At 42.0% G+C, this 14381-nt stretch overlaps 2 protein-coding genes across 4 annotated transcripts in view; both read left to right on the top strand.

Moving 5' to 3' along the window:
* The first annotated feature begins 1343 nt into the window (after positions 1–1343).
* SLC25A30 (solute carrier family 25 member 30) lies at positions 1344–12175 on the top strand. The gene is made up of 10 exons (XM_084224110.1): positions 1344–1371; positions 3334–3412; positions 4970–5117; positions 5748–5842; positions 6114–6199; positions 7385–7484; positions 8343–8463; positions 8978–9116; positions 9970–10050; positions 10861–12175. The coding sequence occupies exons 1-10, from the start codon at positions 1351–1353 to the stop codon at positions 10900–10902; spliced, it is 912 nt and encodes a 303-aa protein (XP_084080236.1). The 5' UTR covers positions 1344–1350; the 3' UTR covers positions 10903–12175.
* Positions 12176–13332: 1157 nt separating this feature from the next.
* The window catches only part of COG3 (component of oligomeric golgi complex 3), a 30583-nt gene continuing 29534 nt past the window's right edge, over positions 13333–14381 (top strand). For all 3 annotated transcript variants that reach the window (XR_014617029.1, XM_084226890.1, XM_084226889.1), the window contains exon 1: positions 13333–13556. Coding sequence is in view for 2 of the 3 variants with exons in the window: in XM_084226890.1 (XP_084083016.1) it covers positions 13389–13556 (168 nt within the window). In the remaining variant the exon portion in view is untranslated. The remainder of the gene's footprint in view (positions 13557–14381) is intronic.

Genomic DNA, 14381 nt, shown 5'->3' on the forward strand with positions numbered 1-14381 from the left:
GCATATATACTGAATCCATAATTTCTGCCCTGGTAATGCAAAGAAACATAGAATGGCACAGAACTGTGTAATACTACTACGACAGCACAGAACGATGTAATATTACTACGACGAATCACCTGTGTAACCGTTCTGCCAAAAATATTGAAGAGGGTATTTTTAAGAGCAAAGTAGCTATTTAAGCCCACCCTGCCCCTTTCTGTTCCTCCACACAGCACGCAGATAAAGGTTCCTGTGCCCCGGTACTGCTGCGGTGTCGCTGCTCCCCATAGGATCGTAAACCGAGGGGCAAAATCAGTGTCCTTATAGAAAATGGTGAGGAGAAACTCTAAGGGCCAAGTGACTTGCTCGTTAACCGGGGAGCGCTGAAACACCCGATACAGCCGCTCCATTCTCCTGGGGCAGGAATGCTAGTGGCAAATGCCGGCCTGCCCCGCCAGCCCCGCAGCCCTCCAAGGCCAGCAGCGAGGGGAGACCTCTGACTGCAAGGTCAGCGTGGTTAATCTTTTCCCCGGCTAATAACAGCCCCCTTCAAACCAACTGCGGCTTTGCGCCCGTCCGTGCCACACCCCGCTCCCGGCTCGGCCCCTGGGGCCAGCCCGCCCCGGGGCGGAGCCCCGCGTTCCCCAAAAGCCGCCGCGGCCGCGGGGGGCGGTGCTGGCGTTTGGGAGCGGCGGGGTCGGTGCGGCAGGACCTGGGGTCGGGCAGGGCTCGGTGGTGAGTGGGGAGGTGGCGGCTGCCCTTCTCAGGTCTCGGAGGGTGGGAGACTATTTTTCTTGTGTCGTAGTCGTAGTAGTAGTGGTTGCCGCCCTAGACCCGAATCCGCTTTAAGTAGTTAAAACTGCTATAAGCTCGAGTGTACTGTGTGCTTAATACGCTAGCGGTATTTTCGATGTGGGAATTCTCAAGCCTGCTCCCGTCGGGGAAATATCGAGTTATTTAAGTAATTCGTTCTTTCATGGAACCCGAGCTTTTGGGTTTAGTCCAGTCATGCTGTGGTTAAAAGAAAGAGGATTCTCTTCTGACCCCTGCAGAAAGGGTGTGGATGAATCTCTGTACTAATTCAACCCAATGTTCTACAGGATCGAGTATCCCCTCTGTCATCGTTGATGTTCAGGGTATGGCAACGTGTATTTTGTACAGCCAGTATCTTTCTAGTAAAAGTGGAGACTTTGATTTTTTTCTAAAATGATGGCTGGATTCTCTTTTTAAGTAGTTTGCCACTCACTCAGCTGATACAGAATTGTTCTGAGGAGACACTTACTATTTTTATTGATATAGGCAAGAAGTTCTGACTAAGAAGCAAACCAAGAATTTGGAATCTAAGCGGGAAATAAGACACCTGAGGTCATGGGGCGAAATTACTGGATGGTGTGTCTTTTTGATTTTTTTTTTTCCCCTGAGAAAAACTCTACCTCTTTGCTTTATCTTTTTCTTTTTCTTCATACTTCTTCCTAAAGTATGGACATCTTGAAGAAGGGGGCTGGAGGTTAGAAGTTGAAAGATTCATGTGGTTAGTGTAGCATACTGGCAGGAGATAAGACTTGAAAGCCTTTCAGATGTACAGACCTTGACCTTCACCTTGGGATCTGTCAAAGGAAGAGTGTGCTATAAAATTTTTGCATTAGAATATCCTATTTATATATTAAAGCTTCAAATTATATTTGTAAATCTGTGTGCAAATTGAAAACTTTATTTGACCATGCTCAGAATAACATAGAAAAAGTGAGTAGCCTTCAATGCCTAGGCAGAGTGAAATATGAAATGAACAGAAAAATGATCTATTTTTGTTTTATTAGTTTTGTGGTATTTGTGATAGATGAAATCTTGTTTCAGTATGTTTAGGGGGCTTAACTGTCAGTTTTGATGAGTTCTCAGGAGTAAAGTTCAGGTGTGTAGCAGATAGTGGGCAAACTGAGCTTGGCTTGGTGTCTGTTAATTAAATGATCTGCCATTAATCATGGCAGGACAGGATTATGAGGAACTTGGAGCTGGAACTGGTCTCCCTCTGATACAGTGCCATATCCATGTGGCTCTGCCTCCTTTGTATTGAAAGGCTGGCATGGTTTAAGCCTGTGTGTCCTGACCTCTGTACTGCACTCTTTTTGGCAGTATAGTGGAGTGACCTTAGTTGCCTTCTTTTTTTTTTTTTTTAATGATGTTCTTTGCAGCAGTCTAAAGAATAAGAAAGATTTCTGTGCATTTAGGTGTTGAGTATGCAAAATTTTGTGATTTTAACTTCTTTCTTTTCCTTGTGTGTCAGACCCAGGTAACTCATCATGAAGTAGAGATGATAAAAGGAAAATTAGAGCTGCAGAAATTGTTCAGGCCTGCTGAGTGTCTGCAACTCTGAAAATTCATTTAGGTGCTAGGTTGTTGGCATTTTTAGAGGAAGTGACTAAAGAAGGTTCAGCTGTACAAAAGGCAGGACTAAGTAACAGGTGTATTTGTGATATTTTCCGGTTAGGCACTACAGGTGATAAAGCAGAGAAGAATAACAGGGAGTGTAAGTGCTAAGGGAGATATTTTCAAGTACAATTTTCCCCTAAAATTAACTGGCAAAAATAGCTGTAGAATGCAATGTTTAGGGGGATTTCATAGAAAATGGGGAATGAAAACTATTTATATTGTGAGGAAGGGGGAAAATAAGATGCTGAGAGACATGCTTGCTTTTAGGAAGGACAATCTTGTGTCGGCTGGACTAGTTTGGTTTTGAAGTTCTTATCTCTTTTCTAACATAATTGGATTACTTCAACATCTTGCAAAACATGTGCTACAGTGAATTATGAATTGTGGTTACTTTGTCAAATTCAATAATTGACACAGTTTTCATGTAGCATTCACTAGAATTAATATTGTGAACACTGGTAGCAGAAATAGGTCTGAATGGAAGCAGAATGGTGTATGCACCCTTATTTTCTGTCCAAGTGTACCAGCTTGGCTCATGCTAAATAATGTTGATAGCTGGAAAAAAGGAAGTTCTGTAATGACTGCAGGCTGTAGTCAGACTAGTTTAGCTTTATAAAAAGCCTTGGAGGCTATTCACTGCAGTGCTCCTTAACATTATGCCTGGGAGATGACCTGCTTTAACCTTTCATGGTGAGGAGAGTGGTGGCCCAAACACATAGCAGACACTGGTTTGAATCCAGATGCTTTCCTGTGATATTCCTGTCTCTTCTTATTGTCAAGCGTATTAAATGTGGGGTTTTTTTACTTTTTACTCATGTTTGAAAGGCCCATTTTAAATGGACCAGACACAAAGTTTTTACGAAGTGTTAGCATGAATATTTATGACATGTACTTACAGTAGTGTTAAATCTTCCTCTTTCACAGAAAGAGGAACCAATAATGCCAGCACTGAACTGGAAGCCCTTTATCTATGGGGGTTTAGCATCAATCACTGCAGAATGTGGTAAGCATTTGCTTTAATTGTTGATGATATTTTCTTTACTTGGATAGTGTCTATGTAAAACAAGTTTGCTTCCATGCTGCCAGTGACACAGTGGTATATCATGGTCTGCAGCATAGTTTTTTTTTGCTTAATGCTGACTGAAGAGTTTCTCTTATCTCTGTTGCAATGTCAGAACACTTGTGTCTGTAAACTCTCCTCCCTGGTGAATCTTGTTTTCTATACGTATTTTGCCTCTGTGTATTATTATTTGGTGTTTGATCTGTTCCTAGACAGTGGTCATAAGTAGATACAGCTTCTGCTTTGCTGCAGTAGACTAGTTACACTCTTAACTTGCAGACTTTTCTCTTAGTTTTACTGAGTATCTATGATGCAGTTCAAATAATTTTTTCTTGAATGTAAGTGGTTGCTTAGATTTCAACACTTAAATTCGGTAGTGAGCAACACAGAATAATTGCTGTAGTGAGACAGCACATCTGATGTTTTAGGCCTCCTCTAAAGGCAAACCTTAAATGTCAACATTTTTCTAGAGATATATTTGGAATGCATGTATGTAAAAATAAAGGAAATCTGGATTTTCATTGTAGCAGGACATGGTTGGGCATGTGGTGGGCTTGCATGAAAAGTGTGTCTAATAAAGTAGATGCAGTATAAAATTACACTTAAAGCTGCTATATTTTGTTTTCATAGAGTAGTTTGGGTTGGAAGGTCATCTGGTCCAACTCCCCTGCTTTGAGCAGGGACATCTTCAATAGATCAGGTTGCTCAAAGCCTTGTCTAATCTGACTTTGCATGATTCCAGGGTTGGGAAGGGTTTCTACTTAGGAAATTTGTACAAACTTGAGTTTGAAACCTGTCATTATTTGAATTGACTGAATATGGCCCATAATGCCAAAAGCTTTTAAGGAAGACATACAATTCATGAAAGCTTTGCTTGTCTGGTAAGCCTCATTTAAACAGATGTAGTTAATCCTGACTCCTGTTAGTACTTAGGTGAGAATGGAATGTTGAGGTGGTCCTTTCATGGATGGATACAGTTCCTGATCCCTTTCTTAAGGGGCGTATGGAGAATATGAATTGAACATAACATAGCAGTGGGCTACAGGAAAGCAGTAGCAGAAATAGGTACTGCTGCTATTGCTTTTTCAGATACTGGTCCAGAAGCAGCATAGTGTGTCCTACAGAATTTATTTGCCTTCAATGATGTCCTCTTCAAAGGTGTTGGTAGAATACATGTGCAAACTCAGTGCTTGATTTGGATTGAAAAATCCTTTTCAGTGTGACTGCTTACAGCCAGGCATGCTGTGTTGCCTGAAAATATAATGAATGTGAACACAGGAGGTAGGCAGGGCCTCTGTCAGGCCTTTAGAAGAAACAAGGTGATAGAATGTGAATCACCTCTTTAAAAGAAAGTCTTGGCAAGAAAATCTTCTTTACCATGGGAGTACTTTTATATATTATGATACATAATAAATGTTGCTGTTTCTTATATGATGCTCTCTGTTGTCATTGGTTAGGTAGGTCCTTTTGTTAATTTTCTCACTGATTTTTTCCTTTAAGGTACTTTCCCCATTGATCTGACCAAAACACGTCTCCAGGTTCAAGGTCAAGTTAATGATGCCAAGTATAAAGAGATCCGCTACCGTGGAATGGTGCATGCACTGGTCAGAATATGCAGAGAAGAAGGGTTGAAAGCCTTATACTCTGGGTAAGATTAACTGAGTTGCAGCTCAGTTAATGGCTTATGAACTATTGATAAAAGTATAAGCCCATTGTATGTGGATTTTTTGGCTTCAGGATTGCAAGGTATTTGGCTAGTCTTAATCTGGAAGTTGGAGGACCCAGCTTTGATATCTTCAGTGCTGCACACTGCCATAGCATTTCATGTTTCAAAAAAAAAAAAAAACCCTCAAACAAAAAAACCTACATGAAACAAAATGCCTAAGCATAAGGTTATTCTCTACAGTGCTGCTATAGTTGTTCCATCTCTCAGAATTAAAATTGGATTTCCCTTTGCCTATAAATGAGCATGCTTTACTTCAAAAGATGCAGGATGGTGGGGGAACTACATTTCAGACATGACTGCCAGCTATTTTATAGATTACAAGTTGAAGCATAGTCTAATAGTAATAATCCTTTCATGTTCTTGCAGGCTCTATTTAAAAAAAACACAAACCAAAACCTAAGAAGCCCCAAAGCTTGTTTTGTTTATAATGAGTTTAAATTGTTGATTTAAATGAACAAACCTTTTTTTGCTGGCTATCTCTGCACTAGGAAGAATTTTCTGATGAGTTTTTGAGATCTTGAGCATAAACATAGTTGCTGCTTGTTTTCACAGGATTGCACCTGCAATGCTACGACAAGCTTCATATGGAACTATAAAAATAGGCACTTATCAGAGCTTAAAAAGAATGTTTGTTGAGAATCCAGAAGGTGAGTGGTCATTGTCTATTTAATTGAGGACTGATTTGCTTGAAGCTGATTGTTTCCATTTGGCATATTACTGTTGTGTTTGAATAAGTCTACCGAGAAGACATTCCTCACACCAGCCACAACAAAGTTAGTCAGCAAGGGTAACTCATCAGAGCAGGTTTCATGGCTTCTGTAACTGGCACTCTCTGGTTAAATAAGTGGAGGTATCATCCTGTCCTAATGCATATTAAGTTTTGTAAATCTGCAGCTAAAATCTTTGTTTGTGAAACAGATGAAACCCTCATGATGAATGTTCTGTGTGGTGTTCTTTCGGGAGTAATCTCATCATCTATTGCCAACCCTACAGATGTCTTAAAGGTAATTATGTAGAGCTTGTCTTCTTAGTTTTTGTTCTCTCCTGAAGTAAAAGCAGAGTCTCCTGATGAATCTAGGATTTGTTTTGTAAGCCTATTTATTATCATCTCTTAACTTCTAAAGAATCAGCAACATCCTCAATTCTTGGAATCTCCTTCTGGTCCATACTAATAATTTGGAAGTATGTGTGAGGAAGGTGAAGGCTGGGGAAGTAGTTAGATCCACGTGTTTCTGAGTATGGGGGAAGAATAACTTTAATGCTGTGGTGTTTGTGTGGAAGCCACGCTGCATATTTCATCTTGGTAACACTACACTTGGATGTTGCTAGAGCTCAAAATAGGTGAAGATTAGTTCAGAGACAAGAACTCCAGTGAATGCTACTTGTACCGTATGATTCCTTAACACTAGAGAGGCTTTGCAAACCTGTGTTCCAAGGAAATGGCATTCCAGCATTTGAAGTGAATTAGTCAAACAACCCCTTCTTTAAGAATCTGTTAGCTTAATCACAGTCAGTTACTTGAAAGGGTTGATGGGTTTATCTTATAGAACTGGAGCTTGTGACTTACAAAGGTGCTCCTAATGGAAAGGCAGTCAAGAAAACTGTTTTACTGAAACTACTAAAAAGCTTTGTCCTTCATGGTGCTAGTGTGGTTATGTAGTGGCATTTCAAACATAAGCTAGTATTTCAAGTGTGGCTTCAATTAGTTACTTCCTAAAATTATATCCAGTTACCAAGTCACTTGTTGACAACTTCTATATGAAAGTTACCTTGAGAGGTCCCTAAGGATGTTCTTATAAATCTACAGGCTTGAAGACCATGGTTCTCAGTGGCTGAAACATTAATCTGTTTAACCTTTCATTTCAACATGTTTCTGTGAGAACACTGTAAAGGACATCCTGCAGAACCCATCTGCCAGTCTTATCTAAATGGAGCAGTGTACCCATACAGAAATAGAAGTGACTTAATGCAGCTAAGAATTCTACCACATACTACTTCAAAATTAGCAGCTGCATTTGGATAGTAAAGGCAAAAAATTGCACCTATATAATTGTGATAATGTCAGCTCTTGTTTTTTTACTCGAAGAGAAATTGACTTTACTATTTGCAGTTGTAACTTAATAGTTGAATCTAGTTTTCTTTTTTTTTTGATTGTATTTATTTTAATTGTATCTTCAAATGAATCTCAGATCAGAATGCAAGCTCAAGGTAGAACGATTCAAGGAGGAATGATGGGCAACTTCATAGAGATCTACCAAAAGGAAGGCACTAAAGGATTATGGAAGGCAAGTTTTTTTGAACAGTATCTTACACTTCAACTACACTTCCTTGTTCAGTTGAATGTCATGTATTCTGTCTTGGTCTGAGCTGAAGTATGGAGGATGTAATGTCTGTCATTTGCCATGACTGCTTCACTGCTGGTGTCTCAGTGCTTTTTGGTGAAGGGTCACAGCCAGCCTTGTGTGTGAGGATTAGCTGCCATTTAGGAGAGGGAGGACAAATACAGGGTTCAATTAGGGTGACTGGCTCTAGAAACAGTTCAACAACCCTTTGCCTGACACCTCTCAATCTGTATGCTCCGTTTTAAAACATATACTGAAGAACATTTGCAAGTGAAGGAGCTGCTGAGCATCCCTTCTAGCTCAGGAGCTCTCATATTCAGTCTTAGAGGTTGTCTCTTAGGCCAGTTGTAGTCAATGACTGTGGAACAACTGAAGAGCCAAAATAGACAATTGTTTTGAAACAGCTGGAAAATAGGAATGTTTTCCTATTAGCATGCTTTTCTCACAAAGTTTGTTGATCTCCAGTTTTCTGTTCGTCCTCCTTACTTTGTCAGTTTTTCAGCCAGCAGCAAAGGAAATTGAGGTTTTAGCTGACTGTTGATGCAAGAATTGAGATGTTAAGCAGGGATGGAAAATAACTTAAAGAATCTGAAATTGCCATTCTGTGTGGAGAAGTGATTTGTTATTTCAAATTTGTGGTTTTGGAGCACATACATCTAAGACTTGTACTAATTAGCCTTATTTGAATTTGCAGGGTTCTTAACATATTTGTGGGGTTTTGCTTTGTATTGTAAGAGCTTGGCTTTTCTAACAGTGCACAAAGTCGACTTTAAACTTCAACTATATCCTTTCTTTTGCCAGGGAGTATCATTGACAGCACAGAGAGCTGCTATTGTTGTTGGAGTAGAGCTGCCAGTGTATGACCTTACCAAGAAGCACATAATTATGTCTGGACATATGGGAGATACAGTATATACTCACTTCCTGTAAGTTTGTATAACTGGTTGTATAGCTCATGATCAGTTAGTTCTTGCTACAGGGGAGAGAAGTATTTTGATTTTTTTTTATCATCTGTCTAGATGTATACATATACTTTTGATGTGTCTATAATTTTTAGTGTAATAGCATCTCAAATGATAGCATGGAAGCTAATTTTATTTAGCATTTGAATTTAGCTTTCTTTTGAAATGTGGAAATTTGTTTTGTGGGTGGTCTGAATCATTCAACTGTGCAAATTGAGGTTAGAAGAAATTTGCAGTCAAATATTATTCCCTGGGGCATGAACATCTTTCCAAGCACAATGTAAATAAGGGCTATATAGCAAATTTTCAAAATTATGTTTTTATAGTAAGTGAAAAGTAACTTTTCACATCCATTAGCTGATTTAATTTTTTTAGTAAAAGCATTAAACAGTCATTATTACTGTGTGTTCCTTTGGAAGGGGGATTTCTTGTATATCTGTGTGGTAGATCAGGTTTCATTAAACCCTTCTTTTACTAGTTCCAGTTTTCTTTGTGGGTTAGCTGGAGCCCTTGCATCCAACCCAGTTGATGTTGTAAGAACACGTATGATGAATCAGAAAAGCCAAAACCATGGGGGACACTCAGCCTACAAGGGCACTTTGGATTGCTTGTTACAGGTAAGTAGCTCATGTATCATCATAAATAGAAACTGCTGCCACCAAGCAATGGTTTTTGCTGTGGAGCTCAAAATTGTTCTGTTTTCCCTAGTAACTTAGACATGCTTTTTGCCATAATATTTAAAAGGACTATGGTGTCACTAATGCACTCAAGTGTGAAAAGTATCTACTGTCTTGAGAGAAAGGCAGGAAGAAAGTGTCTGCTGCAGAACTTTCTTTGGGTGCTTGGATGAGGTGAGCAAGGCTCTCAGCAGCACTGTCTTGCTCAACTTTATAATATGTCAGGCTGACAGGAAATTATAATTTCATGGGTCAGTCTTTTAAGAACAAGATCTTCTGAAACAGATGGTTTTCTATGTTGCTTACTCATAATGGAAAGCATAGTACAGCCAGAGGCAAGGTTAGCCTCTGATTTTGATTACTTCAATTTGGTTTCTGAAGTCTCTAACTTTGGTATGGGGTGGGACCATGATGGCCATGTACATAGAGAAAAATGGATAGTAAGCTGTTGCTGTCCAGCTGTTGACTGAACAGTCCAAGTCACCTTGTCCAGGGAAATCTGAGGTCCATAAAGCAAATTGAAATATTTCAAGGGACTGCCAAATATTAGTTACAGGTTTACATGCAGCAAATTTCAAGGGGCTGTCAAATGTTGACTGCAAGTTTACATCTAATGAAATGTATTTCTTCTTGTCAGGCAATAAATTTAAATTAAGGTTACAGGACTAAGACACCCCCTTGTCTGGTACAGTCGTGTTAGCTGAGATGCTGTCTGGATTTTTCACAAAAAAAGAATTACCTAAATGTGTTTTTGGTTTTTTTGGTTTTTTTTGTTTGTTTTTTTTTTCCCTAGACATGGAAGAACGAAGGCTTTTTTGCTCTGTATAAAGGTTTTTGGCCAAACTGGTTAAGACTTGGTCCTTGGAATATCATTGTATCCTTTCCAGAGGTGTGCAGAACAACTAATTTAGCCATACAACCGCAAGTTTTGTTTTTTTACAGAATTTAGTAAGTAAGAATTCAGTGTGGGAAGTGTCATATCAGTACAGATATTCCCTTTTTTATGAATGGAAAATTATGCAGTTGACAGGTTTTGTTTTGGTTTTTTTTTGTCAATTGCTTCCAGTCAGATGGAATTTGATTCACACAGACTTAACACTAAAATATCTTGCAAAATAATTTTCTCTTCTTCCAATTTCATACCTGCCCATTTTCTTTGTTATGAGCTTAGTTTTAATCAAAGTTGACCAGGTGAATTAGGAGTGGGGGCTATTTCCAGAACTGGGGAAACTGTTGGCATTTACTGATGCAATCTTTTTTGTTTCTCTTAGTCTCCCAATTTTAGCTTTGTTTCAGGAGCCAGCTGATCAGAGCCTTGGGAAGTGGGTTGGTAGAAATGTGTTTTACAGTAAACAAACCTTCTTAGCCCATCACAGCTAAGTGATTAAAGAGTCTTAAGGTCTTTTGCAGTATTTTTATGGCAGCTTTTGCAGGACTGCCTCCTCAGTCCTGGGTTTAAGATCCTGAGGAAGATGGATGGGAAAGTATTTTGTATCACCAGCCTTTAAGCAAGATTCATTATTCTGCCTAGTATTGTGTAAAAATGTGGCCAACCTGCAGCATGACAAAAGAAGGAACAAGGAGTGGAACACAGTTACACACAGATGCAGCTAACCTTCAGTAGTGAAGGGACCAGTTTTCACTCCATGAACAGAAAAGAGTTTTCCTTAATCAGCTGTGCCAGTTCTTTCTGACATACGAACAGCTGAAGAAATTGGATGCCTGACATGCAGAGCTGCGTACAGAATTCTGTTAAGTCTGAGTTTAGAGCAATGTGCAAGTTGTCTTGAGTGTTTGCTCTTTATTGTCTGAGCTGCTGGCCAAAGGAAGAGGTCACTGCAAGACTGAATGAGAAGAACCTGGAAGTGATTTCAAGGCAAACTGGCTCCTGTAACCATGGTTTGTGCACATGATTCAGTGGATGATGTGCACTGTTTTTCAGACTGAACCAAACATGGTGGAATACCTTCTATCAACTGTTTCAATGCTCTTGAATGTAAAGATCCGCAATGCAACTTGGTGCATCTGAGTCTCAAAGCACAGTGTTTTATAAGAGTCAAAGGAAAAGTTTTTTTCTCCTGTATTTCCATAGATTTCCATAAAGGAAGAAAAAGGAAAAAAGTATTTCCGTAAGGGAAGATAAGCTGAACTGAGGAATTGGGCTTTTCCTGCTTTCAGACATGTATACAATTTGATTGTAATTGCTTAAGGCTTCCAGTTAACTGGAAGTGTCACAAGACATCTTTGCTGGCTTTCAGGTTGGCAAAATAACTACTGCAGTATAAAATCTGTTTCTGGTTTTGAAGCTTTCCTGTGTTCTAAGTCCTAAGATGTCTGCATAATTTTCTGGGAATAACCCAGCTTCATTAGCAAGTGTGGTTGCTACAGTTGACAGTTTTGCATAGCTCGAAGAAAGTGTTTAGTTCTTTTTTTCTCTTCCATGTATAAGTCTTGATTTCAGCATAAGTGCTTCTTCAACATATTCATATGGAAATTGCTAGTAGGAATGAAGTTCAAACAAGTTCATGCCCATCTGCTGATCTTGCAGAGAAACTTTCCATGCCTCTTCCATCCTTGGGAAGAACTATTGGTTACTGGCTGTTATACACTGAGCAGTCGGGCTCTGTCATGTGGGTGCCTATGTGGACAAGAGCCAACCCCTCTAAAAGTACATCTACTATACAGACTTTCCTCCTTTAAAAAGACCCCCAAGTCCAGAACTAGTGAACACCTTCAGATACCAAAGATGCTCAAGTTGCCGTTGCATGCAAGGAAACGCTTGATGTAGATATCAACCACAGCTTCTATAAACATTACCTTTAGACTTAAAGGTATATAAAAACTTCAGGGCCGTTAACTCAACAGTTACATCAAGCATCTCAAGTGCTGTTGTTGAATTCCAGGAAAAAGGAGTATGTGAGACACAAATTGTAGGATGTATCTTCTGTGTTTACAGAGGATACATAGCTTTGGATTTTTGTGGCCTTGTGTTAATCTTTGGCACATTTTTTGTAGAATCATGCATTCCACTTTAAGAAGTTTCATTGAGATATCAAAATTGCTCTAATTGCTTAAAATTACTAATTTTGAATTCACAAATAGAATTTTTAAATGCACAAGGCACTTTCTTTCCTAAGGTAAAACATTTTCTATATATAGGGGTATGCTGATGTGCAGCATTTCCCCTTAAAACTGTTTCTGTGCTTTAATAAAAAAAAGTGTAAATATTTTTGTACGCTGTAAAAGTAAAGTATGTTTTTGAAGCCTATTAAAAGCATTAAAATGTAAAAGTGTGCTGATTTGAACTGCTTTCAGTTTTGAAGTTTCAGTTACTGCAAGAAGTTTGTAAGTTTGGAGGGACACTAAGTGGGGAAGCTGCAGAGGTATAACTGGACAAGATGGACTGGAATTGACTGCTAAGTCCCAAAGGCACCAAAACAGTGAAAGAGGAGTTCAGGATCACAGCTGAGGCTGTGAGGCAGACTGTGCCCAGGTGGCCAAGAAGGCCCAATGGCATCCTGGCTTGTGTCAGCTTGTATCAGCAGCAGGGTCAGAGCAGGGATTTCTGCCTGGACCTGGCACTGGTGAAGCCGCATTTCAAGTGCTCTGTCCAGTTCTGGGCCCCATGGTTTGGGAAGGATGGTGAGGGGCTGGAGCACAAGTCCTGTGAGGAGGGGCTGGGAGAGCTGGAGGTGTTCAAGCTGGGGAAAAGGAGGCTCAGGAGGAACTTTACCCCTCCTAAACCTGCCTGAAAGGAGGGTGTGGCAAGGTGTGATTGGTCTCTTCTCCCTGGAAACCAGTGACAGGATAAGAGGCCAAAGCCTTAAGCTGCAGCAGGGGAAGTTCCTTCTCCGAAAGGTTGGAGTCACCGTCCCTGGAGTTATTTAAGGGATGACTGGATGTGGCACTCAGTGCCCTGGTGTAGCTGACATGGTGGGTTTTGGTCACAGGCTGGCCCGGACGATCCGAGGGCTTTTCCAGGCCACTCTGTGATCCCGTGGATCCTCCCAGCCGCCAGGGGGCGCCATGCCCCCCGGCCGCCCCTCGTGACGCACTTCTCTGCCCCGTGCCCGTGACGCCGCTGCCACGCGACGCGGCGCGGCGCGCTCCGAGCCTCCCCCGGAAGCGCCGCCCCGCTCCCGGCGTTCCGCCGCGCTCCGGGTGCCGCTCCCGGCCCGTCCCGGCCCGGCCGCCCGTCCCGCCGCCGGCAGCATGCTGGAGCCGCCGCCCGCGGAGCCGCCGCCCGCGGGCAGGGACGTGCGGGACCGCCTCAGTCTCTGGGACCGCCGCCCGCAGCCCACCGCGCCGCTCAGCGACCGCCAGACCGACTCGGTGCTGGAGCTGAAGGCGGCGGCCGAGAACCTGCCGGTGCCTGCCGAGGTGAGGCGGCGGCGCTGCCCGGCCCGGAGAGGCGGAAGGCGGGAGCGAGGGCGGGAGCGGCCGCGGTGCCACGTCGCCAGGCGGGCGGCGGTGACGGCCTAGACCGGCTGGGCCTGCGGGGCCGCGGCCGCTCCCGGGCTTCACGGGGCTGAGCCGCGCTTTGCGTTCTGGGTCGCGCCCACAGCCGCGTCCCCAACCTCCCCCCAGCTCTCGGGAGGGCTCGCTCCTCTGGGAGCCTTCCCGGGGAGCCTCCTGCCGCCCTGTCTGGCAGGGGTTTGTGAGGCAGCGGTGGGAGCTTTCCCCTGAGAATCCACGGGCTTTCTCTGCCCACCCTCGCTGCTTCCCTCAGACCACCGGCATTTGTCCTGCTGAAGTTGGAACTTTAGTCGTGACGCTCGTTCTTTTGATCTTAAATTGATCCTTACTAATGCATAGCTGCTGGCGCCAACGTTATTTCCTGGTACGAATTGCAGGCTCTCGAACGAACTGAGGAAAGCCAGGAACAGGGGTAAAAAGGTTAATAATTTGTCAGCACCATAGAGGACATGGTCTTCCACGCTGTAAAATTCCAAACTCTGACAAGGTGATTACTTATGAATGCTCCCTTTTCTGCAAAGGGAGGTGGAACAGAATGCTTGCCTTCCTAACTGAACTTTTCAAGAGAGGGTTTGTATTTAAACAGGATCGTAGTGTAAGATACAGTGCCATAAAATCAACAAAGCTTGCTCTCAGCAAGGGTCTGAAAGCTCAGAACTGCAAAAGGCAGAGTGTAAAGCAATTCCTTCCTCAAATACACCTGTTTCATTTAATCCTTCCTGGTTGCTT

The sequence above is a fragment of the Fringilla coelebs genome, assembly GCF_963513975.1.
Source record: "Fringilla coelebs genome assembly, chromosome: 2".
In the NCBI taxonomy this organism is placed as follows: Eukaryota; Metazoa; Chordata; class Aves; order Passeriformes; family Fringillidae; genus Fringilla; species Fringilla coelebs.